At 53.7% G+C, this 24,330-nt stretch overlaps 1 protein-coding gene across 1 annotated transcript in view; it reads right to left on the bottom strand.

The window, feature by feature from the left end:
* The window catches only part of LOC144277689 (LIM homeobox transcription factor 1-alpha-like), a 59,172-nt gene extending 37,173 nt beyond the window's left edge, over positions 1 to 21,999 (bottom strand). The window contains exons 1-3 of the mRNA XM_077838635.1: positions 21,633 to 21,999; positions 20,378 to 20,458; positions 10,946 to 11,132 (exon numbers count right to left, since the gene is read on the bottom strand). Coding sequence (XP_077694761.1) covers positions 10,946 to 11,132; positions 20,378 to 20,458; positions 21,633 to 21,999 — 635 coding nt within the window. The remainder of the gene's footprint in view (positions 1 to 10,945; positions 11,133 to 20,377; positions 20,459 to 21,632) is intronic.
* Positions 22,000 to 24,330: the final 2,331 nt, after the last annotated feature.

Below are 24,330 nucleotides of genomic sequence, written 5' to 3'. Positions count from 1 at the left end.
CTGCCTGCTTCACTATTGCGCGGCCCTTTGTGCCGTCATTTCCCACCAGGGCACGCTGGGTCCGAACCTGGTGGCATTTTACATCCCTGTGCACTGGCCTAAACAATGACACAGGATGCAATAGAGACTCTGACCCTAAGCCTACAGCCCCCTGGGTAGGGCACAGGGGTAGGAATCAGGAGACCTGGGTTCTATTCCTGACTCTGTCACAGACTCCCTGTGCTGACCTTGGGCAAGTTACTTTCTTTTGCTGTGCCTTTGTTCTTTAGAGGGACTGTCTCTCACTTTGTGTGTCTGCAGTGCCTGGCGTGACAGGGCCCAGACCTTGGTCATGGGATATTGTGACAAATAATAATAATCTGTTATTAAAACAATCTTTGGTTTCCTTTAGCAGGTTAATTGCCGAATCCTCATCCTCCCAACCCCAGAGCCAATGGCTTCTCCTACCCTGGCGATCTTCTCTCTTCTGCTCCAAGGGGAGCACATGGTCTTTAAACCTTCAAACCAAGCCTTCCCACATGGTCTTTAAACATTAACTTGCCCTCATGGAGTGGCTGCCAAGGCGTGTGAACCCGGATCAGTCACCTAGAGCCGAGCGGAGAGGGTCATTGTGTTGCTCGGAGCCTGTTCTGCAGGGAGGAGTGGTTGGAAGGGCGTGTGCTGCTGGCTCACCCCTCGCCTACGCGGCCCTGGACGCACAATGGCTCCCAGGCCCCTGCCTGCCAGCACCCTCCCAAGTGCAGGAGACTGAAGATGCCAGTGACCCGATTAGCCTGCCTGACGAATGGGGATCGGCTTACCTGCACTTTCATTCCCTGTTCACACACATCACAGCCTCCAGTTCCCTTTTCCCCAGCTGGCATCTGGGCCTCCTGGTTCCCCTGGATTAAAAATATTGCACAATCGTACAGCCTGGACCCAAATGGCTGCAGCACAAATGCAATGTGGGTCATTACCACAGCATCCCAGAGTGTTTTATATCAAGGGTCCCTCCTCCCCCTGCCTAGTCTCTCCACCTCACAGCACCGTCCTGGAGTATGAGAAGTTCCCGTCCAGGGGTGCTGAAAGCCACTGAACCAAGCCGTACACACTGCAGATGATGAACGCCAGGCATTTGGGTGCGATTATTGCTGCACCTCCAGCGCCCCAGGCCCACCTCTCCCCAAGGCTCATGGGGATTCTCCATATTTTTCAGCCAGGCTTCAACAAGAAGAATACATGTTTGCTGCTCCCTTTCATCCCGAGCTTAGAAAGATCCCTGCTTGTGTCGGGTTGTTCCCACCCGCCCCCTTTACAGATGCTGGGCCAGCCCAGCACAAAGTGTCCCTGTGCAGGACCGAACAAAGGCCTGGTATCTCCCCAGGGAGGGGAGGTGCAGGCCCAAAGAATGCATAATGAGGAAAGGCAAAGGAAGCTGAGCTCCCCACCCCAGCTCTGCCAATGCCCCCCAGTCCCGACCCGCAGTCCCCGTGCAATCCCAGCCCCAGCTCTGCCTACACAGACCCCTAGGAAATGAGGGGAACTCTATGGTGATCTTCAGGAGGTTTGTAAAGTGACAACATGAAGGATTCACTGCCCTCCTTGAAGAGCCCACTGGCCCATCAAGCCCAGTGTCCTGCCTCTGGCTGGGGCTCGGCCCTGGATGCCACAGAGGCGGGTGTCCCCAGCCCCAAGAACTGCACCAGGCCAGTCACGTGATACTCTGCAACTCTGAGAAAATGCAAAGGCAGGAATCTAGGCACCAAGAGGGGACTTGGGCAAAGGCACCCGCTGGGACGTGCTGGCTGGTCAGCTGTCCCTGGCTCTCTGCCTTCAGAGTCGACATCAGAGAAACTCCAAATAGACTTCTCTGGGCCCAGAGGCCAGAGTCAAGACCAGGGGCCGAGGTGGCATTTGAGGGGTTCTGTCTCTGTGCTCAGCTGCACCGGTCACGTGAGAGCAGCCCGGCGATGGAGTGCCTGGCAAGGCAGGTTCGAGCCGAGTTCAGCCGGTATCTCTGAAGAGGACAAGCAAATCATCTCCACATGGGCAGCGGGAGAGCGCGGAGGAGAGAAGGATGCCTGCCAGAGCGAGGCTGCGGTTCACATCCCTCCTGACAGCTCCCCAGCAGCCCCCGCATCGCCTGTCATCCCACAAAACAAACTTCAAAGTAAACAAGGCGCCCGGGACCGGGCCGTTGCAGCCACTTTATCATCAGTGGAGAGTATTTTCCTCCCCCCGAACTGTTGCTGTTTGATACCATTTACACGAGCTGCACAGAGTGGGATTTACAGGGCAGGTGCCCAAACGAAGCGCTGGGATGGCTGGCGGGGCCCCAAGCAAAAGGGGAAGAGAGAGTTTTACAAAAGCCTTCAGATTGTGGTTTTATATGATAGGGACCGGAGAGCAACATCCATCTTCGGGCTTAACATTTCATCTCTAGATCAACAGCCCGTTCCTTCCCCCACGTTCAGCTGCAGCTGTTGGCTTATCTTTCCATTAAAGCATTTTCCTCTTATTGCGCAGTTCACATAAGGAGGGATATGTGCCAGACGGGTCTCCCCTTTGGGTCAACACGCTACAGCCATGGTCTAAACTGCTGCCCATGGTGACGTTGGATTCTGCAAACCAGATCAGTCCCTGGCCAAAACACTGGGGTTGGGTTTGTGCGTGTGCGTACATGTAAGAAGGCTAAGAATACAAACACGGGAGGACAGGATTTTAAAAAATGAGGGTTGGAAGTTAGACTCCTTTGAAAATAGCAGCCTGTGAGTCTAAGTGTGTTAGGGTAAAATCTTCAAGAGTGCCGAAGGATTTCAAAACCACTTAGTGACTAAAAGAACAGGAGGACTTGTGGCCTTAGAGACTAACAAATTTATTTATTCGGATGAAGTGAGCTGTAGCTCACAAAAGCTTATGCTCAAATAAATTGGTTAGTCTCTAAGGTGCCACAAGTCCTCCTGTTCTGTTTTCGGATACAGACTCACACGGCTGCTCCTCTGAAACTTAGTGACTAAGGAGCCTAAGTCTCATTTTCAGAAGTGACTTGGGGCACCAAACTCCCATAGACTCCTTTGAAAATCCCATGCATGAACCATTATTTAGGCACCAAAATAAGCCTCTAAGGGTGAATTTTTCAAAAGCACCCAAGTCCCATTGTCAAAAAAGTCTGTTTCCTTGAAAGCCAATGCTCCGAAGTGCCCAAATCTCTTAAAAAGGAACTTGGGTGCTTTTGAAAATTTTACCCTTAGAGGCTTATTTCAGTTCCTAAATAATGATTTACAGATGGGATTTTCAAAGGCATCTATGACTTTGTTGCCCAAACATGCATTTGAAAACACCCCATTTAGGCACCTAACTCAGGCTCTGTCTAGAGGATGAAAAGAGTGTCTTAACACCTTTAAAGTGCTGGTCCTGGTGTAGCCTAGGTCCAGATCCACACACAGTGTCTGTACTGGTGTAATTATGTCAGCTAGGGGTGTGATTTTGACCTAGAGAGTTAGACCGGTACTACCCCAAGTGTGAATGCAGTGATAAAGGTACCTCACATCTGTATCAGTTACTTCCTTTCTGGTATAAGAATAACCTACACCAGTATAAACCACTCCCTCCACACTGGGTGAGCGGGTTGTTCCAGTGTAACTGTACACTACAGTTAAAAATGCATAACATGCGTGTGCAGGTAAGCCCTGAGCTAACGTGGTTTAAGCAAACATCGTTTTTCTTCACTTACACAGGGCCCCTGTAACCTGGTTTCAAAAGCATGAAACACAACAACCGAGCTCAGCAACTTGCAAGGAGCTCAGCCCTTTGGAAAGTCACCCTCCGTGTCCAGGCGATGGCTCTATGAGCCTATCTTGGCCTCCGGGTGAATATCACCCCAGTGCATAAGGGCAACATGAGGCCTAAACATCTCTGAAGTCCCTCCCTGGCTTCCAGTGCAAGTTCAGGGCCACAGACTGTAAGTGTTTTTGAGCAGGGACCAGCCTGTGATGTATCCGGCAGAGCTGTGGGCGCTGTGAAATAAAGCAACAGCAGCCAGCCAGAGGAGGTGATGGAGAATGGGTGGCACAAACTGTGAGAAGCTGATGTTAACAGTGTCCCCTTACATTGAGGAATGGCCAGCTGCAGCAGTTTCTGGCTCGTGTCTGATGACTAACCAACCCTGGGAAGTGGGCAAGCCCTGGTATTTTTATTACTGTCCCTGCTTGCTGCCAAGCGTCTGCGTCACCGGCAGGGAGGCGGCTGTGTTCTCTCTTCTGAAGCGCGGAGGAGATAAGATTGGACTGTTAAGAAAAATCTTTAAAGGCGGCTGCCAAACTCCAGGAAACTTTACAAAGCACCATGTCTCCTTCCCAGCAGCCTCCCCAAACCCTCATGTGCCGTCTCTGTATTTCTTTTCCCAGCAATGCCGGCTGCCAGAGACCTATCTGTGCGGAGATAGACGCTCTCATCTTTCACAACAGCACATGCTCCCCCCAGCTGTGGATCGCAAATGGCGCAAGACTAAGCACACCCTGCCCTTGTGCAGGAGGTGACCGTTCTTATCCCCAGAGCACAGCCAGGAAACCAGTCACAGAGACAGGATGTGATTTGCACAAAGCCACACGGGAGGCCTATGTTTGGAAAGAGAAACCCAGGAGTCCTGACTCCCAGCCCACCCTCTAACCTAACCACTAGCACCCACTCCACTCCCAGAGCCAGGAAGAGAACCCAGGAGTCCTGACTCCCAAACCTGTCCCTGCTCTAGCCACCAAACCCCACTGCTTCACCTTGCATTTGCCCTATTTCTCCTGCTGATTCATTCCGTGGTGTTGTAGCCCGGTCTTTGTGACATCATGAGCTGCCATGGTGACACTACCCGATATCACAAATTCCAGGCCGAGCTGCAAGGTTCATGACATCCCCAGTTGACGTCACAGATGCCCTATTCAGCTGGTATGTCCAGGCTAATTCCAAAGGAGAAGCTGTGGCTCACACAGATACCCCAAGTCTTGACAATGTGGCTGAGGAAAGGGGCAGAGGGAGAGTTCAAAGTCATTTTGGTAACTGATTGGGTTCTTAAAGTTTGGCCGAATGTCACCATGGTTATTTCAACTCTGGCCTCAGGAAATAAGGAACCTATGTAAGCTCTGAATCATCCCCCACGCTGCAAGGCAGGGGAGAGCCAAGTGTCCGCCCAAAGCAGCTGCAATGCTTATAGCCGTGATCAAAGTGCTCCTCACAGGGAGATAACCTCCTGCAGGATCTCCCCTGACCCGCTCCATGGAGCTTTGCCACTTGGCCAGCATGAGGAGTCATAAGGCTGCAGCTTTGGTTAATCATTCAAAGCCCCGTTAGGGATGAGCAGCCCCTCTCCTCCCATCAGGTTCTTCCAGCTTATCGCTGTTCCAGATGTGTTGAAGGAAAGGGAGGTAGGGGCAGCAGGACTGGGAACATCCTATGCACCAGCTCCCCAAAGTACCCTCCTTCCAGAGCCAGAGCCAAGACCTAACAGAGCCAATGGTCTTTCACCCCGCCCCACCCCCACTTCCCCAAAAGAATAATACATTTTGCAAGTTGCATGCATGGTGGCTGCCAGGTCACGGTGGGTAATGGACCGGCCTTGACTAGCAGCATCAGGGTTAGAACTACCTGTGCCTCGTCTCCTCTGGGATTTAACATGGAGATTGCTAAAGTAATGCAACAGCACCCCTCTTTGTAGGCCCAGATTAACCCATGTGCCCTTAGTGCACTTTCACAGGGACCCTGTCTCAGGGGGGCCCCTGACCACTAGGGGAAAGAGCCAACTGAGCAGCACTGCAACCCCATGCAACAGGTTGCAACAGCCACTCACTCAGATTCGGGCCGGCTGCCTCCCTTGCCCCCATCAGGATAGATGGCAGTCTGGCCAAACCTGAGGGGCGTGGAGCCATGCAACTGCAGGGGCAGGCAATGGGAGTGCGCTGTGCTGGGCAGCCAGGGTCTGGGGGAGCTGCCCTAGGCTGGGACAGGAGAGGTGCGCTGAGCCGGGAAGCGGGACGGGCGTGCTGGAGAGTGGCCAGGAATGTCCCAGAACTAAGTGATGGGTGGGGGTGAGTTGTAGGGGGGTTATGGGATGAGTGGGGAGTGTTGGAGGGCTGCGGGGTGAGGGATTGGGAGCAAGTGGGGGATGTTGGGATCGGGGGATGAGACGTTGGGGGCTGCAGTGATTGGGATGTATGTCAGGGCCGCTGGGATGTGTGTGTGTGTGGGGAGGTCATCAGGATAGGTGGGGGCTGGTGGAGGGTTGTTGGGGTATATGTGGGGTTGAAGAGCCATTTGGGGGCCCATGTGGGGATGGGGAGAGAGGGGAATTCTGGGGTGGGGTTGGTATGTATGGGGGGGCACTCCCTGTGCAGGAGCTCAGTGCACTGTTTGTGCCATGCAGGGCTGGCAGCCCCTGGAGCAGCCCTAGTTTGAGGAAGGTGGGGTCCCCACCGATGTCCACAGGGCCCAAAAACTCAGGGCTTGTCTTTTTGCAGTGCGGACGTGGCTACAGATGGCTGTGTCCCAGCTGGACCAGTGTGTTTAAGGGAAAGGAGCAGAGTCCCCTGCATCCCCTTCATACCTCTGTGCTGCTCTTGGTTGGCAATTCAGGAATAACCCCACCCTGTGCCCCCACAGCTCACCCCCTAACTCCTTTCCAGCCAGCTCCCGACACTTCAGCCTGGCCAGCCCCAAGTTCCTCCAGACTGCAAGAAATTTAAATGCACAAATTGCTAATAATCTGGAGCTCAGCCTGAAACCATCACAACAGATACCGCCAGGGATCCAGGGGTCTCCCTGGGGGAAGAGAGAGCAGGTGCCACCTTGCTCTCCAACCCTCCCTGCTACAGAGGAATTCGATCCATCTGAATGAAGCTAGGCAAGACATCAGGATCCTCCTTTCCATTTTACAAATGGGTAAACTGAGGCACCAGGTGGGGGTCACACAGTAAGTCAGTGGCAGAGCTGAGAATAGGACCCAGAGTCCTGACTCCCAGTCCTGTGCTTACACCACAACACTATCTTTCTTCTCGGTTAGGAAAGTCATCAGAAGCCTCTGGATGGCGTCAATGAATTATTGAAAGAAAAGGAGGACTTGCGGCACCTTAGAGACTAACCAATTTATTTGAGCATAAGCTTTCGTGAGCTTCAGCTAGCTCACGAAAGCTTATGCTCAAATAAATTGGTTAGTCTCTAAGGTGCCACAAGTACTCCTTTTCTTTTTGCAAATACAAACTAACACAGCTGTTACTCTGAAACCAATGAATTATTGAGTTACTGTTTTTAAAAGACAAGGAAGAAGAGCTTTGCCATTCAGTATTGGTAGTGTTCATTTATACAGCGGTAGCTTCTAGTAGCCCCAGCCACGGACCACGACCCCACTGTGCTAGGTGCTGTACATTGTTTAGTAGGTGTATTACGGTAGTGCCTAGGTCAGGGGCGGGCAAACTTTTTGGCCTGAGGGCCGCATCGGGTTTCTGAAATTGTATGGGGGGCTGGTTAGGAGAGGCTGTGCCTCCCCAAACAGCCAGGCATGGCCCAGCCCCCCATCTGGCCCCCCTGCTTCTCGCCCCCTAATGGCCCCCCCGGGACTCCTGCCCCATCCAACCCCCCCGTTCCCTGATGGCCCCCCAGGGACTCCTGTCCCATCCACCTCCCCTGTTCTCGGTCCCCTGACTGCCCCTGGATCCCCCACCCCTAACTGCCCCCCACTGCCCCATCCAACCACCCCCTCTCCCTGACCGCCCCCAGACCCCTCACCCCTAACTGCCCCCCACCACCTCATTCAACCCCCCCCCCTCCTTCCTGACTGCCCCCCTGGGACCTCTGCCCCCCCACCCCACCCCCCACTCCCTGTCCCCTGACCACCCACCGCCACCCCATCCAACCCCTCGTCTCCTTCTTGACTGCCCCCCTGGGACCCCTGCCCCCATTCAACCCCCCTGTTCCCCGCCCTCTGACCGCCCTGACCCCTATCCATGCCCCTGACCACCCCCCGAACTCCCCTGCCCTCTATCCAACCCCCCCGCCCTGCTCCCTGCCCCCCTACAGCGCTGCCAGGACCACCTGTGACTGGCAGCGCAGCTGCACCACGACAGGCAGCCGCGCCACGCAGCACAGAGCAGTGGGTCAGGCCGGGCTCTGCAGCGCCCCTGCCCAGGGCATTGCGCCGCGCAGCAGTGTGGCTGCTGGGGAGCGGGGACAGTGGGGAAGGGGCCGGGGGCTAGCCTCCCGGGCCAGGAGCTCAGGGGCCAGGCAGGATGGTCCCATGGGCCAGGTGTGGCCCGCAGGTTGTAATTTGCCCACCTGTGGCCTAGGTGCTCCAGCCATGGACCATGCGCTAGGTGCTGTGCTAGGCGCTGTACATTGTTTATTAGGTGTATTATGGTAGTGCCTAGGTGCTCCAGCCACAGACCATGACCCCACTGTGCTAGGGGCTGTACATTATTTATTAGGTGTATTACGGTAGCGCCTGGGCGCTCTAGTCACACATCACAACCCCACTGCGCTAGGCGCTGTACAAATACAGGAAAAACGTATCTCTAGAGGCTGTCAAGAACCCTAGAGCTTGGGTCTTGCTGACAAAGGTGGATCGGCGGTAAATGCTCGCCTACAAAGATATTTCTGAGCCAACTAATAGCTGGATTCCTCTTGGTGCCAATTGCCAAATTTATTCCCTTTTTGTGTCTCCATTTTCCTCTTTTCGGGTTCCAGGTTTATTTAATATTAGGAGAGAAAAATCTTTCAACGGAGCTCAGGTTCTACCCCTAGTGTCTCTGGGCTGGATGGTGGGAGCAGGAGCTCTGGGGGAAGGAGGCTGTGGAAGGAGCTGCAAAAATACGGGTGTTCACAGGTGGGCCAAAGTGCAAATCCCTTATTGTCATGGTTTGGGCTTCTGCCTCCATTACAAATGTACAAATACAATTCCAAAAACAGGCTCTCTCATCCCAGATTTGTTTGGGGATATAACATGCAGAAGTGGCTATTTGGGACTGCAACACACAGCATGCGAAGTAACCCGCAGACAGATGGGAAGGCTGCTTCACCATCTACCTGTGTTTCCTTGAGGGAACTGGTAACATTTTTAACTACACATTTGTGACAACAACAAACACGCTTTCGTTTGGCAGAAACGCCATCTCTGCTTCCAGATACACACAATACAGCTCCTGCCCGAACTGGTTCCTACTCTGGCACCTACTTTAATCTACAAAATGTAAAAATAACCCATAACCAGCCTAGCAGAGCAGCCCCATTCTGTGCTCCTGGAGCCCTTGCCAGCCACTCAAAACAGAGTCTATAAGTAACAGTCCAGGTGGCTCTACCCCCTCTCCATAGGGGGGAGACAAATCAACTACCATCAGCCAAGCAGAGCAGAAACACAGCTCAGTGCCCTCTCCAAGCTCCATTGCGCTCACCAGGAGCCGGTGCAAACAAACAGATCTAGCAGCCTGCCTGGAATGTCAATAGAACGGTGCCATTTTGCACCACAAAGTTGGGGATCAAATTCCAAACCAGAACCTGGTCTCCACACTGGCAGCTCCCTCCCTTTTAAACTAAGGGAACTCCATGCACTTCAGCTTCCGCAGGATGGCACAGCTGCACGTATCCCTGTCCCTCCCGGCTCTTTGGAAGATCTAACTTTCCCCTTAGGGGCAGAACGTTCCAGGTCTTTGTTAGTAGCTGTCTCTGCTCAGATAGGCAGGGCCTGGGTCTCTGTTGCTCTGGAATCTCATGCTATCACGCCTATGCAAAATGCTTCTGTTCCGATCTGGAACCAGGCATAGAGCCACGGAGAGCCAGCTACTTACTGTGCATGGTATTCTCTAGTACCCCGTCGCATCTCTCTCTCTCTGCATTTGCAACTCAGCAACGGGCCTACAGCAGAGTTGCACTGGCAAAATTCTGCCTTCAGTTGCACTGGTGCATTCCCACTGATTTGAAGGGTGCTGTATCAGTGTGAGTCAGGGACTCCTGGGTTCTAGTCCCAGCTCCATGATCCTGGTCAAATCACGACCAGCCTCTGTTCCCCTACTATCTTGTCTATCTTAGAGCTAGTCGAAGCTCAGAAGTTCCATTCCTCAGGAAATTCTGACATTTTAAAATTTCCTTTAATCCTAAATTGGAACAAAACATCAAGATTTCAAAATTCACTGTGAAAAATTTCCATTTTGGAAACGTTTTGGAAAGATCAAAATGACCTTATCAAAGTGCCTCATTTCAGCTGTTCTATTTTAGAAACAATAAAATCAAAATGAAGTGCTCTGATAGTTTTTCTATAAACTTTTTGACAAAGTTGATACTGTATGTTGCCGTGGATGTTTCGACTGTGTTGAATTTGCAATTTCCAATGGAAAACTGTCCCACTGGAAAAATTTTGACAAGCTCTATTCTATTTAGGGCAGGGACGGTCTCTCACTACAACAGAACCCTGATTTTATGAACACCAATCTTACAAACAATAAGTTACACCAACCATTCTTCCTTCCCTTGTGAAAAAAAAATACATGACACAGTGAAAGTCATGGTGAAGAAGTCGACATCCCTTCACAGTCCAATACCTTCAGTGCATTGGAAAGTGCTTTGCAGTGGTTTGAACGGCAAGCAGAAAGTGATGCAGTGCTCCATACTGCAGCTTACGCAATGAACCTGCCGTAATGCTGATATGTTCGATTTCATTATCTCCAATTACTTGGTAAAATAGGGGTTCTGCTGTTTGGGTCTGTGCAGCACCCAGTACAATGGGCCTCTAGATAGTACTGCAATATACATAACCTGACCCTACGCGTCCTATCCCCTGCTGCATATCATTACAGTCATCTCTTCTTCACAGCCCATCTCCAGGAATCCATCTCACACCTGTTCTCTCTGCTTGGCTTCCCCCTTAATGGCAGCCTCAAACACAATAGCCAGAGCTTGTGACGTGGGGGGAGCCAAACTCAAAGCCAGAGGCACTTACTTCTCATAGTCATGCTTGCAGTACAGCTGCCGGTTGCGACAGTAACAGGTGCCCGACAGCGGCTGCAGGCAGGCGGCACACTTCACACAGCCTTCGTGCCAGGAGCGCTCATTGACTCGCAGGAGGAACCGGTCGGAGATGGGCATGTCACAGCCGGCACAAACCTCACGCATTTTGGAGTCTGTCCCTGGCAACAGAGAAAAAGGCAAATGAGCCACACGAAGGAGGACTGGTTTCCAAATGGGGATGTGTGCTGCTAAGGTGGAATTCACCCCTGGGGAGGAGACCCAGCACAAGGCCTAGGTGCTGCTTAAATCCGGCTTCAAGGGCTGAAGCTGGATTTAAGCAGGGCCTAGGCCTCATGTTTGCGCTAAATCTGTTTTTAGAGCCATGTGTTACTCGTGTCAATTGCCGTACGTGCACCCAGAGAGAGAGAGAGAGAGAACACTGTATTGGGCACATATTTTTACAATCTTATAAATAAGTAAAAAAGTTTGTCCCACAAAAATATATGGCATCTACAGGATTGGTTTCTAATTTCCAGGTAGCACATTTTTAAAAATCCTCTCCCCTGCCCCCCAAATCCACCACTAAAGAGAAATATAGAATGCAGAAGACCATCCCCTCTGGTCTGTAATAGCTAGATCTTCAAGAGTACCCAGCACTTACACTCAGGACTTGGTAGTCACATAATACCAGCACATTGGGGGCTGAAAATGCCCCGAGTGTCACTTGCACCATTGGCAAGATTTTCCGAAGTGGTCTGCTCCCAGCAGCTCCCACTGTTTTCAGTGGTGGTGTGTGTGTGTCTGTTCGCCACGGTTCTCAATGGCGTAATATATGCACGGTCTGTTGTTCTCAGGGATGCATGTGTGGTTCTCAAGAGGAGCTGTTGGATGCTGAGTACTTTTGACAATCTACAATAAGAGTTTGGAAGGAGGTCAGATTTGGGTCTGAACAGCCAGCCTGTGCCTCCCAGGTGTATGCCAGATTAATCCCAGTCAGGGGGATGCGGTGCTAAACCAGTTAAAATAGCGAGAGCTCCAGAGACTTGAGATTTTTTCCCCTGGATGTTATCATCACATAAATCTATGGCTACCCTTCAAAGGCTTCCCTGCGATAACTCCAAGGTAGAGGCGTGCGGGTGGGTAATAAATACGCTCTCTGGCGCATTGGATCTGGGCTGTAGGCTGAGCCAGGCAGGTATGAAGTACCTTAGCCGAGTGCACTGTCTCCCCACCCATCATGCTGAGCTGCTCAGGTTTTTAAACCCTTGATTTGTCCTGTCCCTTCACCAGCCTCTTGTTCTTTTATCCTCCTTTGGGCAGACTCGTGGGGCAGAGCTCACCCAGAGCCTACTGCGGGCGTGGGAGAGGTGCCAGCTAGTCACATAGGTGACATTTACCCCTTTTGTAAGGGCTTAAGTGGGGCCTAGGCCTCATGCTGGGCCCTGCCCAGGGGCAGGGGTGGGACTAGGGCCTTTTGCTGGGACCTGCCAGGGTCAGACAGGCCTGATGGTGGGCCCTGCCCAAGAGCAAGGGTTGGGAGCTAGGCCTTGTGTTGGGGCCTGCATGGGGGACAAGCAGGTGTCTAGGCCTCGCGCTGGGCCCTGGTCAGGGTGAGTTTTAACCCATGTGAGCACTAGGGATGTCGCAGTCATGAGAGAACTGGCATGTCCAACAAAGAAAGGCCACAGAATTCCCTCCTCAGAGATGCTCTGTGCCCCTCTCATCTGGGGATGCAAAGCAGCCCTGCTTTGGAAAGGGGCGCCATGCGCACAGCGTTGGGGGAAGTGGGCTGTGGGATTTCTAGCCAGTCTGCAAAGATAGAAGGGAAGAGTTGATTTTCCAGCCTTGCAAAACACTACCTAGGGGATCTGCGAGGCAAGCAGGGACACTAGGCAGCCCTGGTCACGCACCCTCCAATAATAAAGGTTCTGTGGGTCAAATCAGCCCCTCAGCAACACCTGTGCAGGCCCCTTGCACTCAGCAGAGTGTCACAATTCAGTTTTCTGCAACGGGTGTGACAGAGGACAGAGCCTGCCCAAGCAACTGGCTCTCTAACTAACAATTCTGATGATGTATGAGCCAGGCTCGAATCCAGGAGCCTGATTCCTTGGCCCCTCGCACCTCCTACATTCACTTTCTGCAGTGTAAAGTGAGTGTAAAAAGTTACTCTCCCAGTATGGTAGCGTTCTACGCTCATGTCCTTGCACTGGGGTAAATCACAGTACCTGGTGCAGGGTAATGGAGAATCAGGCTCTGTGCTTTACAGATTTTGCATCATATCTTAGACTGGGAAGCCTCTGGGTCCCAGCCTGGTCTCTGTTATTTGTTTGTACAATGGGGCCCTTAGGTGTTACTGCAATAGAAACAAACCGTAGCTGTGATTCAAAGGCAGGTGCTGGGAGAGCCCTAACCCTGCGTGGCCTGACACTGCCCTTGCTCTGGCCCAGCCTCTGCCGTTAGACAATCATTCCTGCTGCATCTCGCTGCTTAAGCAGGATTCTTTACTACAGCAGCAACAACCTCTGCTGCCTCCCCACCAGCAGCTGCCTCCCCCCCAGGCTCTCACCAAGCCACGTGCTTGCCAGTATGGAAGAAGATGGGCAGATATTCTTGTGGCCTGGGAGAGGGAAGTCAGAGCAGGGGAAGCAGCTCAATTTGATGGAGGAATATCAGTGCTGAGATGGTTTGGGAAAGTGGCAGCTAACAGAAACGCAGCCCTGTTCCTCTCCATGGCTTCCTGAGCTCTTTTACTGCCTGTATGTTGGAGTCTAGCAGTTCAGGATCTCCCCAGATCAGTGCCTAAAGTAGTCTGAAAAAAGGGTGTGTGGGAAGTCTAACCACAATCTGGGAGCAGTAGTTTTGATGAGGGCTTGTCTACACAGACATCCAGGAAAATTAATCCAAATTAACTAAAGATGTGAATCTGAAGTGGTTTAGTTAAACCACATTGAATCCCTGCGTGGATGCTGTTATTCAGAATGGAACTGGCCTTAATTTGGTTTAGTGAAGTGAATTGAGTTAAGATCACTTTTACTTTGAATACCAGCATCCACACAAGGGTTTAATTAAGTTTAACGAATCCACTTCAGTTTAACCCTTTTAGTTAATTTGCAACAATTTCCCACTAAGTGACCTGGCTTGATTTATTTGTATGTATTTATTTTTGCCAGGTCTGCTCCTCCTAGAGAATTCCTCCCACATATACTGTAAACACTGCCCCAATGCTTCTGCCACTGTTGGGGGCATGAATCAGGGTTCTAGGAAGCAATGCCTCCTGCCTCTGGTTTCTCCTGGAGCATTACTCACTCAGGCTTGCTCTGCTTGTGTTTTGTTTCTGTTCTCTCCCCTGCTTTAATCTTTATGTTTTCTCTTACGTCTCTCTCTCTCTCTTCTGCCTCCAGCTCCTCTTACCCCAATTTCTTGCCCCTCCCACTGCCTCTTCCTTCATCCTTCCCCCCCTTTCCTTTCACCAAACTCCACATGAGAGGAGCCTAGAAGTGAGTACAGTTAAGCATTCATTACATTTCAGCAGCACAACCCTACAGAGCTCTGTGCACCTGTGGAGAGTCCAGGGCTGGAATAGCAGGAGAGCTGGGGGTCAGGATTGAGGGGCATCTGAAGAGTTAGGGGGAGGAGCCCAAGGCTGGAATAACAGGGGCCTGTGGGTCAAGATTCAGGGGCAGCGGAACAGCTGTGTGTGGGAAGCGAACGACTGGAAGAGTGGAGCAAAGTGTAGCCATTTGGAATCTGTGGAGGGGCAATTTGTAAAGTGTCTGCCTTCTTTATGTCTAGTTGTAGCAAGAGCTAGAGTCTTTCATGAGTACCAAACCCACATACAACTGCAAAATGGTCCAAGACACTTGCTTGAACTCAGCCCAGCACACTTCTGAGCAGGCTCAGACAAGGCAGCTGCTAGGATCCTCTTTAGCGCTAAGCTACTGGCCCATCACTAGCGTTTAAGGGTACCGTTATCATTGTTACATAAAACCAGGAGAAATCATTCACAGTAAGTAACATTAATTGGGTTCATCAGGGCTTATTACCGTAGTTGGCATCTTGGGAGCCTGAGGATCATGAGTGAAGGCGGCTACTCACCCCACTTGCTAGCCCCTGTTAGATTTTGCGTTCAGACTCACTAGGACCTGAGCCAGCCCCCTCTGCTGAACTGCTGCCTGCCACTGCAAACAAGCTGCCCGTACGATCCATTCCTGAGCAGGGCTGCCCGAGCGTGGCTCTGCCAGCATCAACTGACATTCAGAACTACGCCAAGCCCTCGACAGCTTTCAGATTCAAACACATTCTGAACTAAACCCTGGGGCTTGCAAATCAGAGGACGGGGCCAGCTGGAGGGAATAAAACCTATAAACCCTCTCCCATCCCCTCAGCATCCAAAGGGAAACATCTTGCCCACGGAGTAATGGAGGTAGCATGACCTAGTGGGGTGAGCACTAGACTGGACTGGGACCCACAAGATCGAGGTTCTATTCCCTGTGATGAATGGTGGCAAGATATTTCCCTTCCCACCCTGTGCTGGTCTTGTCTATTTAGCCCATAGGCTCTTTGGGGACGGGACTCTTTCTTACCAAGGTCTGCTCCACACTCGCTATTTGTAGCAGCTAGGGGTGTGACTTCTTATGGATAGCGTTAGACCAATGCAACTCCTTGGCTGAACACAGTTATACCAGGAGAGCTTAATTCCCTTCCCTTAGGGGAATAGTGCAAGGTGTATGTCTCTAATAAACACACAGCAATACAGGTGCGTGTGGGGTGTAACAGGTGGGCTGGAACAGTTTTTATAGTGGGGGGTGCTGTGAGCCATTGAACTGAACTGTAAACCTTGTATATAATGGAAACCACTTCAAGTCATGGGGTGCTGCAGCACCCCTCGTTCCAGCACCTGTGCTCCCGAAATAATATATGTCAGTGAGCTTGTTTTGCCAGGGAAGAGGATAAAAGACCAAACAAGTGACAGATGCTAGCCGCATCGCCTAACACACTATGGGAAGGCGATCAGATAGCACAGGGATGAGGCAGGTGCAAGAACCTACACCCAGCTACACCTGCGTAGGCACATGTATGTTGTTAGAACTGCATCCAGTAGGGGGGCTGCGCTGCTTCAGCTCACCCAGGATACAGTAGTTAGTCCAGGATAGTTAAAGCCGCACGTCTGTGTATAGGCGGGTTTCCCTGTCTGTGCTGCTGGGACCGTTCAGCGCTACCGTAATACCTATCATGAAAAGGATTCTCTGTAAAGGTCACTCAGTTCTACCGTAAAGCCTGTAAGAACGTAGCCACTTAATAATGGCTCTAGAGCATGGCAGTGGGAGATTGAATGGGTTTTTTTACTAGATGAAGTATGATCGCGTGGTTTGTCCCGTGAGCTTTGTTGCCTGAACTCACTGTCTCTGATCCTGCAATAGCCACTGTGCAAGCAGACCCCTGCAGGGCTTAATTTGTAAGGAAAGAAGTGCCGGGGCTCAAACAATTTTTCTACATTCATAACTGACACAGCAAGTCCAGAGGTGCCGGGACTATGAACTGCCAAGCCCAGAGGTGCCGGAGCTCAGCCCTGGCACAGATTAAGCACTGATACCCTCACATGGCATGACTGGGACTTGAGAGTATAAACTCTTAGAGCCAGGGCCCGTGCTGTATGGAAGGGGTCTAGAACACAGTGGGGGCTGCTGCTGTAATCCAATGAATTAATAATGGTCCCTCCCCCTCCAACTCATTATTGCTAGCACTCCCCTTAGCTGCACTGGGCCTGTCAGCCTTGTCATCACAAGCAAGTAAATTCAGTCAGGACAAATTCACTCCAGGTTGCAATGGGGGAGTCCTAGCAGCCCAAAAGAATGTGGGGGGGAGGGGCTATGATTTGTGGGGAGGGGCTCTTTTTGAATGATCAAATAAGTTTAAAAAAGAAATCTTTAAAATTGTTTCCTTTGTGCTTGTCTAACTTGAAGACACCTTTTTCTTATTCAAAACACTCGACCAGCTCAGAGAGGACCTGATGCACCTTTAGAAGAAAAACAAATGAAATGCAGCCACAAAACTCTGAGCCTCTGGACCTGCTACTGCCAGTCATGTAGGACGGAGCTGCAGCACTTCAGTACTAGACCAGCTGCAAGAATCATAGAATCATAGGATCATAGAAGGTTAGGGTTGGAAGGGACCTCAGGAGGTCATCTAGTCCAACCCCCTGCTTGAAGCAGGACCAATCCCCAATTTTTGCCCCAGATCCCTAAATGGCCCCCTCAAGGATTGAACTCACAGAGCGCAGTGAAACTGCACAATGCACACCAAGAAGCATTAAGGCCTCAATTCAGCAGAGCTCTAAAGCGCCTGCTTACTGTAGGCATATGCTTACGTTCCATTTGACTTCCATGAGACCTAAGCATGTGCCAAAAAGTTAAGAATGTGCATAACTACATTGCTGAATGGGGATGGATTTAAGCCGCTGCCTAAAATGAGGTACATGCTTTGTTGAATCAGGGCCCAAGGCTGCTTATCGCTAAATATTCAAAGAGACACCTAAGGGATTGGGGGTAGTGTAGACAACACTTTGCAGGAGCGGGGTCAGGCTCAGGTCTAAACCCACACAAACAAGGAAGGTCCCATTTAAAGCAGAAAGGGCGAGGCGGTGGGGTTAGTTTTAGTGCTTGCCCAGCGGGGTCAGGATGGGGTGTCAGGGGAGGTTCCCTGTGGTTTTGTGGGGAAACGTGCCAGCCTGTTCGCGATACTCACCGGTCACTAAGGCTGCGGGATCTCGTTTCGCCTACTTTGGAACTGACAGACACTGTGGATTTGAAAGCTTGGCTCAAACGCAGAGGACAGTAGGGGCTTGTCTTCACTGCAGAATTAGCTCAAGAGTTGCCCCAGCTTGAGTCCTGTCCACGCACAAAACCCCCTTAACTCAAGTGTGGCAGGACTTGTAACTCAAATTGGCTGCCCTGTCAGCTCCTCACCTGCTAACAATCACACAGTTCCAGTGCCAGATTGCTGTATGGCTGCTCTCACTCACGCTAGGCTAGGAGCAGAATTAACTCAGGTTTCGATAAATCTGAAGTGAAGACATACCCAAGGGTTCATGTCCCACTCAGGGGGGAGAAAGAAAAAATTTCATGAAAAAATAGCTGCCAGGGTTGGATTCCCAAGGGCTCAGCACCCACAACTGGGGACAGATTTTCAAGAGCTCATTTCCCATCCAGGCACCTAAATAGAGACCAGATTTTCTGCTCAGCTCTAAAAGTGCCCAGGCTGGGTTCCTCGGAAAATGTGGCCCATGGTCTTTGTCTGGAACTGGTTGGAAAAATGGATTTTTGTGTTCCCATGGAAATATTTTACTTTTCATCAAAACTCCAAAACCTGTTGGTGGTGGTTGATGTTTTTGTTTGTCTGACAAAAAGCAAAAGTTTTCTATGGAAAGGAGACGCTGTCCACATACATTTTCATTTGGTCAAAAACCCAGTTTTCTGTCCAATAACGGTTTCAATGCAAGATTTCAAACCAGCTCTGTTTTCGTCCCATTAGCTGTATAGTGTGTAACTTTCTGTGGTTGGGTTTTGTGGTGACTGCAATCCCTTACAAAAAGCATAAGCTTCCCCGTTAGGGGATTTGGGGGGATTCTTTAATACTTAAATAGCTTTTGGGGGGTGGGAGTAGGAACAGATATTTAAATGAAGAACAAAGGTATGTGAACTTGAGCTAGCTCTAAGAACTAAAGAGAGCCACAAAACTTCAGATGCTGCGAGGTTCCCCCTCCTTGTTCAAAACACACTTTACATTAGATTATTAAATGACCAAGTGAGCCTGTTGCCAAGGATTACGCTATGTGGAATGCCACAGAGCCATGCCCATGGCCAGCCTGTATTGTGATTCACTGACACTGGCCATGTGAGCAGGAGAGCTGAGGGCACGGTCAATAATTCACACCTGGAGTTTTGTTAGGCACAAGGCCAAGCACCCAGCAATAACTTAAGAAAACGTAAAGAGAACAATCCAGTCTCGGGATGGAGGATAAAAGATGTGAAGGGTGTAAGTGGGAATGCTGCTTGTCTGTAATAACATCTAATCCCTGGTAGAGTCACAACCTCCTCAGAAGGGGCTGGACTTGAAACTGGAAGTAAACAAGCCTCTGACATTTTGGATCCTACCGACTGCAAGGCTTTAAAATTAAAGGGTAGAAAAATGCAGCCGTTTGAGCTAAAAACATGAGATTTTAAAATTCTTGTTCCTGTTCTGAGCTGGGAACTGGCAAGATGGTGAATGAGTTCCAATCAGCAAAATGTGCAGCATTAATTTAAAGGGCAAACTGCTTTCAAGAGTCCCATTGCAATGTAAGTTTGTCGATTCCTTACCAAATTAATTCATAGATTCTAAGGCCAGAATGGACTGGTCATCTGGTCTCACCTTCTGTGAAACACAGGCCACAGGAGTTCCCTGTGTCATTTCCTGCTTTAGGGTCCAATAACTGGGCTGGATGTAGAGTAGATCTTTTAGAAAAATCCCATCTCGATTTAAAGATGGCCAGTGATGGAAAGTCCCCCACAACCCTTGGCAAGTTGCTCCAATGGTTAATCACCCTCCCTGTTAAAAGTCTGAATTTGTCTAGCCTCAACTTCCAGGCATTGGATCTGGCTACAACCAGAGTGAAGAGCCTTCTATTATCAAATTTCTGCCCTCCAACAGATACTTGTGGACTTGCATCAAGTCGCCCCTTAACCTTCTCTTTGTTAAGCTACCAAGAGGAGTCTGTCCTGAGGCAGAATTAGCTCCTTTGGGGCACACAGCTGGAATATTTTGGGGCTCCCCCTTACCTCTCCCCCACACCCTAACAAAGATGAATTGCATTATTTTCACAAACCACAAAATCCACCAACAGAAGACATGGACATTTGTTAAACACTCCACATTAGATAACGAACAGTATTTGGGGGTAACACTAAATCGGGCCTGCAGGCATCACTTAGTCAGTCTGCCTTACCCCCCTGCCGTCACAGATCTGTCAGGGGCAGGTTTCTAGCCCTGTAATCACGCTCCTATCCCTTCTCTGAGCCCTCTCCCCTTTATCCGCATCGCTCAATTCGTGTGGAAAACACTCAGGCCCACTCCCAGACTTGCACCAAACTAACCCGCTGTGTGAACTCAAAGCCAGGTAGTTCTTTCAGCGCCAGTCTCTGTGTAGACAAGCAGCGGTGCTGGAACTAGGGGGGGCTGCCGCACCCCGCGGCTTGGAGCAGTAACAGCAAACACCGAATCCATCAGCAGCACCCGTGTAGACAAGTCCCGGCTCTATTCTACAGCTCTGGGTTGAGACGGGGGACGCCGGGCTGTCAGCAGCGATGGGGTGCGACCCAGCCAGCCCACTCCCTACCCGGGGAGGAGGGTCTGTCTCTCAGCTACCCCAGGCCATACAGACACTCACCGAAGCCCAGCACCGGGGTGGCCTGCTGCAAGCAGGATGGTGCCTCCTCGGTCTTCATGCTCCAGCCGCGCTGGGGAGAACCTGGTGGGGGAGAGACTGGGTTAGTTCTGGCACGGGACTGGGACCCGGAGGGGTTGCCCTGGGCCTGGGGAGGGGTCAGGTAACCCGGGGGAGGGGGGCATGGGAACCTGGGGCAGGGAAGGAGGATCCCCTGATCTGGAGGGGAGGGGGTTTCTCAGCTGAACCTCCCGGGGTGGGAGCGAAGCTGCAGGGGGAGACCCACAGGAAAGGAGGCGGCGGAACCTAACCCCGAAGTCCAACCTCCCCAGCCTGTGCGAGTCTGTCCCCCCATGGCTCCCATCTGTCCATCCCCCCCGCCCCTCCTGTTCCCCATCTGCCTGGCCACGAATCTTCTTTTCTGTCCCCCACAGCTCACCATGTCCGCCGGTCTGTCCCCCACCGCCCTGTATCCCCCGGTCCGTCCGCCCCTTCTCCCACCGCACACGTTAGTCCCCTAATCTCTTTACATTATTCTGGGCAATAAAGAACCTCTCCCGCCACCATTATCGACCTCCAGGCTCCCCGAGCCCTGTGGGGGGAAGAGCCCCCAGAGGTTACCCCGGTTCAGCCCCCGCCCCGCCCCGAGTGAGCCATGGATCGGCCCCGGAGATAGAGGAGTATCTGGGCCGGGATGGGGTTGATTGGCGGGCGGGGGGAAAGATGGGGTGGTTGGTGGGGTAGGTTACAGGGGCAAGTTATGGGGCAGGATGGGTTCGTTATGGGGCGGATAATGAGGGTTAAGATGGGCTAAATGTGGGGCGGATAACAGGGTCTGACGTCGGGCGGGTTACCGGGGTAGGATATGGGGCGGGTAACTGGCTTGGACGTGGGGTTCTCTGCCCCCAGCCCTGGGGCGGGGAGAATCCCACCCCCCGTTTCCGCCTGTTGCTTTAATCCCCGGAGCCGAGCTGGGTTTTTACCCACCCCGATCCCTGGCGGGCAGCGCCCCGCGGGCGGCTCCTTCCCCCGCCGGGGCTCGCTGGGTTCGGCTCGATGCCCGCGGTTCTGCTTCGCCACCCGCCCGGCGCCGCCGGGTCAAGCGAGCCCCGCGGTGCCGCTTTAATGGAACCACAACGAATTCTCCGCCCCTGGGCCCCGGAGCCCGCTAGCCCCGGCCGGCCCCGGCCGGGTCAATTCCCCGCAGCCCCCCGGCCGCCCCCAGGCCCCCAGCCCCGCTCCCGCGAGCCGCATTCACCTGCGGGCGCGTCCTTCCCCTCGGTCCCGCAGCCGCCGCTCTCCGGAAAACGGGGCCGGGCCGGGGCCGCGGAATCGGAACCAACGAAATTTCGTTCGTTTCTCGGGTTAGTTACCCCAATACCCGGCGCTTTGGTGTCCTTCGTGCGGAGCTTCCCCGGGCCCGCGGGCTTCGCTTGTCGCCGCAGTAATTTCGGGGCGAGCCCCGGGCCCCCAGCGCTCACGAGCCTGCCGGGTTTCAGCGGCCGAAGCCCCCGGTTCGGTCCCGGCTCGGCTTCGTTCGTTCCGTTGGGACTTGCCCGCAGACCGGGGCGGGTCGCTGCCTGCTGGCGGGGGCTCTGGCTGCGCGGCGGGCCCCGGTTCCGCATGCGAGCCTGGCTTTGTCCCTGCTCTCCGGGCGCAGGTGGGACCCCGGAGCTCTAATGGCGGGGGGTGAGATCCTGGCTCCCTCCAAGTCCAGGGGAGTTTCTGCTCTTGGCTTCCCTGGAGCCGGGAGTTCGGGGCTCCTCCGCCCGCGTGTGCAGATTTACACCCTGTTCTCCTGCAGGGCAGCCCCCCCAGCAGGGATTTCTCCCCCCGGCTCCACAGAAAGACCAGAACCTGTCTGGGACAGACGGGCGGAGCACGGAGCTGGCTAGCGCCCCTCACCGCTGAGCTGGGGCGGCGGCGGCTGCAGCCTTGGAGAATTTTCAACCCCAATTAAGTGCCAGGGATACCCACGCACCGCAGGAAAATTGGGGGACGGGGAAGGGATGCGCCCAGCCAGGAGGGGAGCTGTGTCCCAGGGTCTCCATAAACCATGGATAAGTTGGTACCTCCGAGCTGAGACCTCCGCCCCATGGGTATCCCTCCCTCCGGGCCATGCACCCATCCCCGCTCGCAGCGACGCGGGGAGGAGAACAGACAAAAATCTCGACACCTACCAGGCTTGGAGGCTTGCCCAGCGCGGGCTGCAATGCCAGAGACAGAGACTTCCCCGGCCGCTCCAGCTGCGAACGGGGGGCTCCTATTGTCTGAGGCCAGGATCCAGGGGGAGAAAGTCGCGCTGTTGCTCCCAGACACAACAAGTCCATGCCCAGCGCCCGGCTCAGACTGCCAGGGCTTCCCCAGGCCCCGTCCGCCTCCGCCTCCTCGCCCCCACCCCCAGCGCGAGCGAGCCTCAGAGGCCCGCGGGTCCAGGGGTCCCCAGCGAGCCTCGCCCACCCGACTCTGTAGCCCCCGGGGCCCGGGCTCCGCAGGGGGCAACAGGGAGACCCGAATTCAAGGAGTTTTTAAAGGCTGTTCCTGGGCGGGGCGTTTCCTATCGGTCCGAGGGGATCGATCACACGCATTAATTCGAAGTGAAGCCGGTGTCTCACACAGAGCCGGAGCGATAGGGGTTAATCGCTGGAGACCTGAGCGCAGATCTGCTCCGGGGCGGGCAGGAGGGTGAAGGGTCCTCGGTGGAAGTGGGCCTCTGGCCAGGCCCCGCGGGAGAAGCCGGGGTCGGGTTATACAGACCGGCAGCCAGTCTATAGAGACCGGGGCAGGCCCAGACCGGGCATTTGGTTGTGGGTTCCAGGGGCAAGGCGCGGCGAGTCCCGGGCTAGGGGCCGCGTTGCGGTACCCGTCGGATTCCCGTGGGGTCACCGCGGGGGTCACCGCACCAGCTCCTGCCGGGCCTTATAGTGCCACTGGGCCATATCCCGGCCTGGGGAGTCACCCGCAGCGAGCAGCCAGCGGAGCGGGCCGGGGCCTGGGGCTAAGAGCAGGTACCTCTGGCGAGACGGGCCAGCCGGGGTGAGGGGTCTGAGTGTCTGTGACAGACCCCACGTGTGACCGCGACCCGGGGGCTGCTCGGAGCGGGGGAGTGACCGGTCAGCTCAGGGCCCAGGCGGCGCGGCCCCGCTCGGTGGCTGCCTCTCGCCGCGGCTGCTGGAGGGGCAAAGGGCAGGAGCCGCCCATAGGCATGGGTAGGGCCCGAGCCCAGCGGCCGGGCGCTTTGCGACGGTCGTTACAGGCCGGATCCGATGGGCTCGGGTTAATCCGGTTTGTGTAACAAACCGAAGCTGGGTAACGCATTAAAGTGCCCGAAACCGGATCTACACTCACCCCCCTCCCCGCATTAACTGCCCCAAACCGGGTCTACACTCGCCCCCCCCAGGCATCAAACCGGGTCTATTCTTCACAGGGCAGAGACAAGAACCGACCGGGAACCGGCCCCTCAGCGGGTCCCGGGACCTCCCTCCTGTGGGGGGGGGGTCGGAGCGGGGGGACTGGTGCAGCTCGGCGGGGGGTGTCGGGGGCGCCCAGGAACGCGTCCCCGCGTCTTGGCTCTGGGGTGTTTAGGGCGCAGCCACATGAATTCCCATGGTCCATTCACCGCAATTAGCAGCCGCAGGCCCGGCTGGGCTCAGACCCGAACTGGGGGAGGGCGGAGGGCTGCGGACCCTTTAGGGCTGCAGGGGACACCGCCCCTCCCTGGTGCCTGGGCTGGGGGGCTGAGCAGTGAAGGCGGGGGGCAATGGGGTGCAGCGGTTGAAGGGGTGTGGGGGCTGGGAATTGGGGGTGCAGGGGATGGAGGGGTACGGGGGATGGTGTGGGGGGAGTACGGGGGGATAAAGGGGTGTGGAGATTGCGGGAGTGTGAAAGAGGGTGCAGGGGATGAAGGAGGCTGGGGGGCTGGGCATGGGAGTGCAGAGGGATGAAGGGGTGTGGGG

This window comes from Eretmochelys imbricata, chromosome 20 (genome assembly GCF_965152235.1).
Source record: "Eretmochelys imbricata isolate rEreImb1 chromosome 20, rEreImb1.hap1, whole genome shotgun sequence".
NCBI lineage: Eukaryota > Metazoa > Chordata > Testudines > Cheloniidae > Eretmochelys > Eretmochelys imbricata.
The sequence above is the reverse complement of the archived record's forward strand: the minus strand, read 5'-3'. Positions and strand labels throughout refer to the sequence as shown.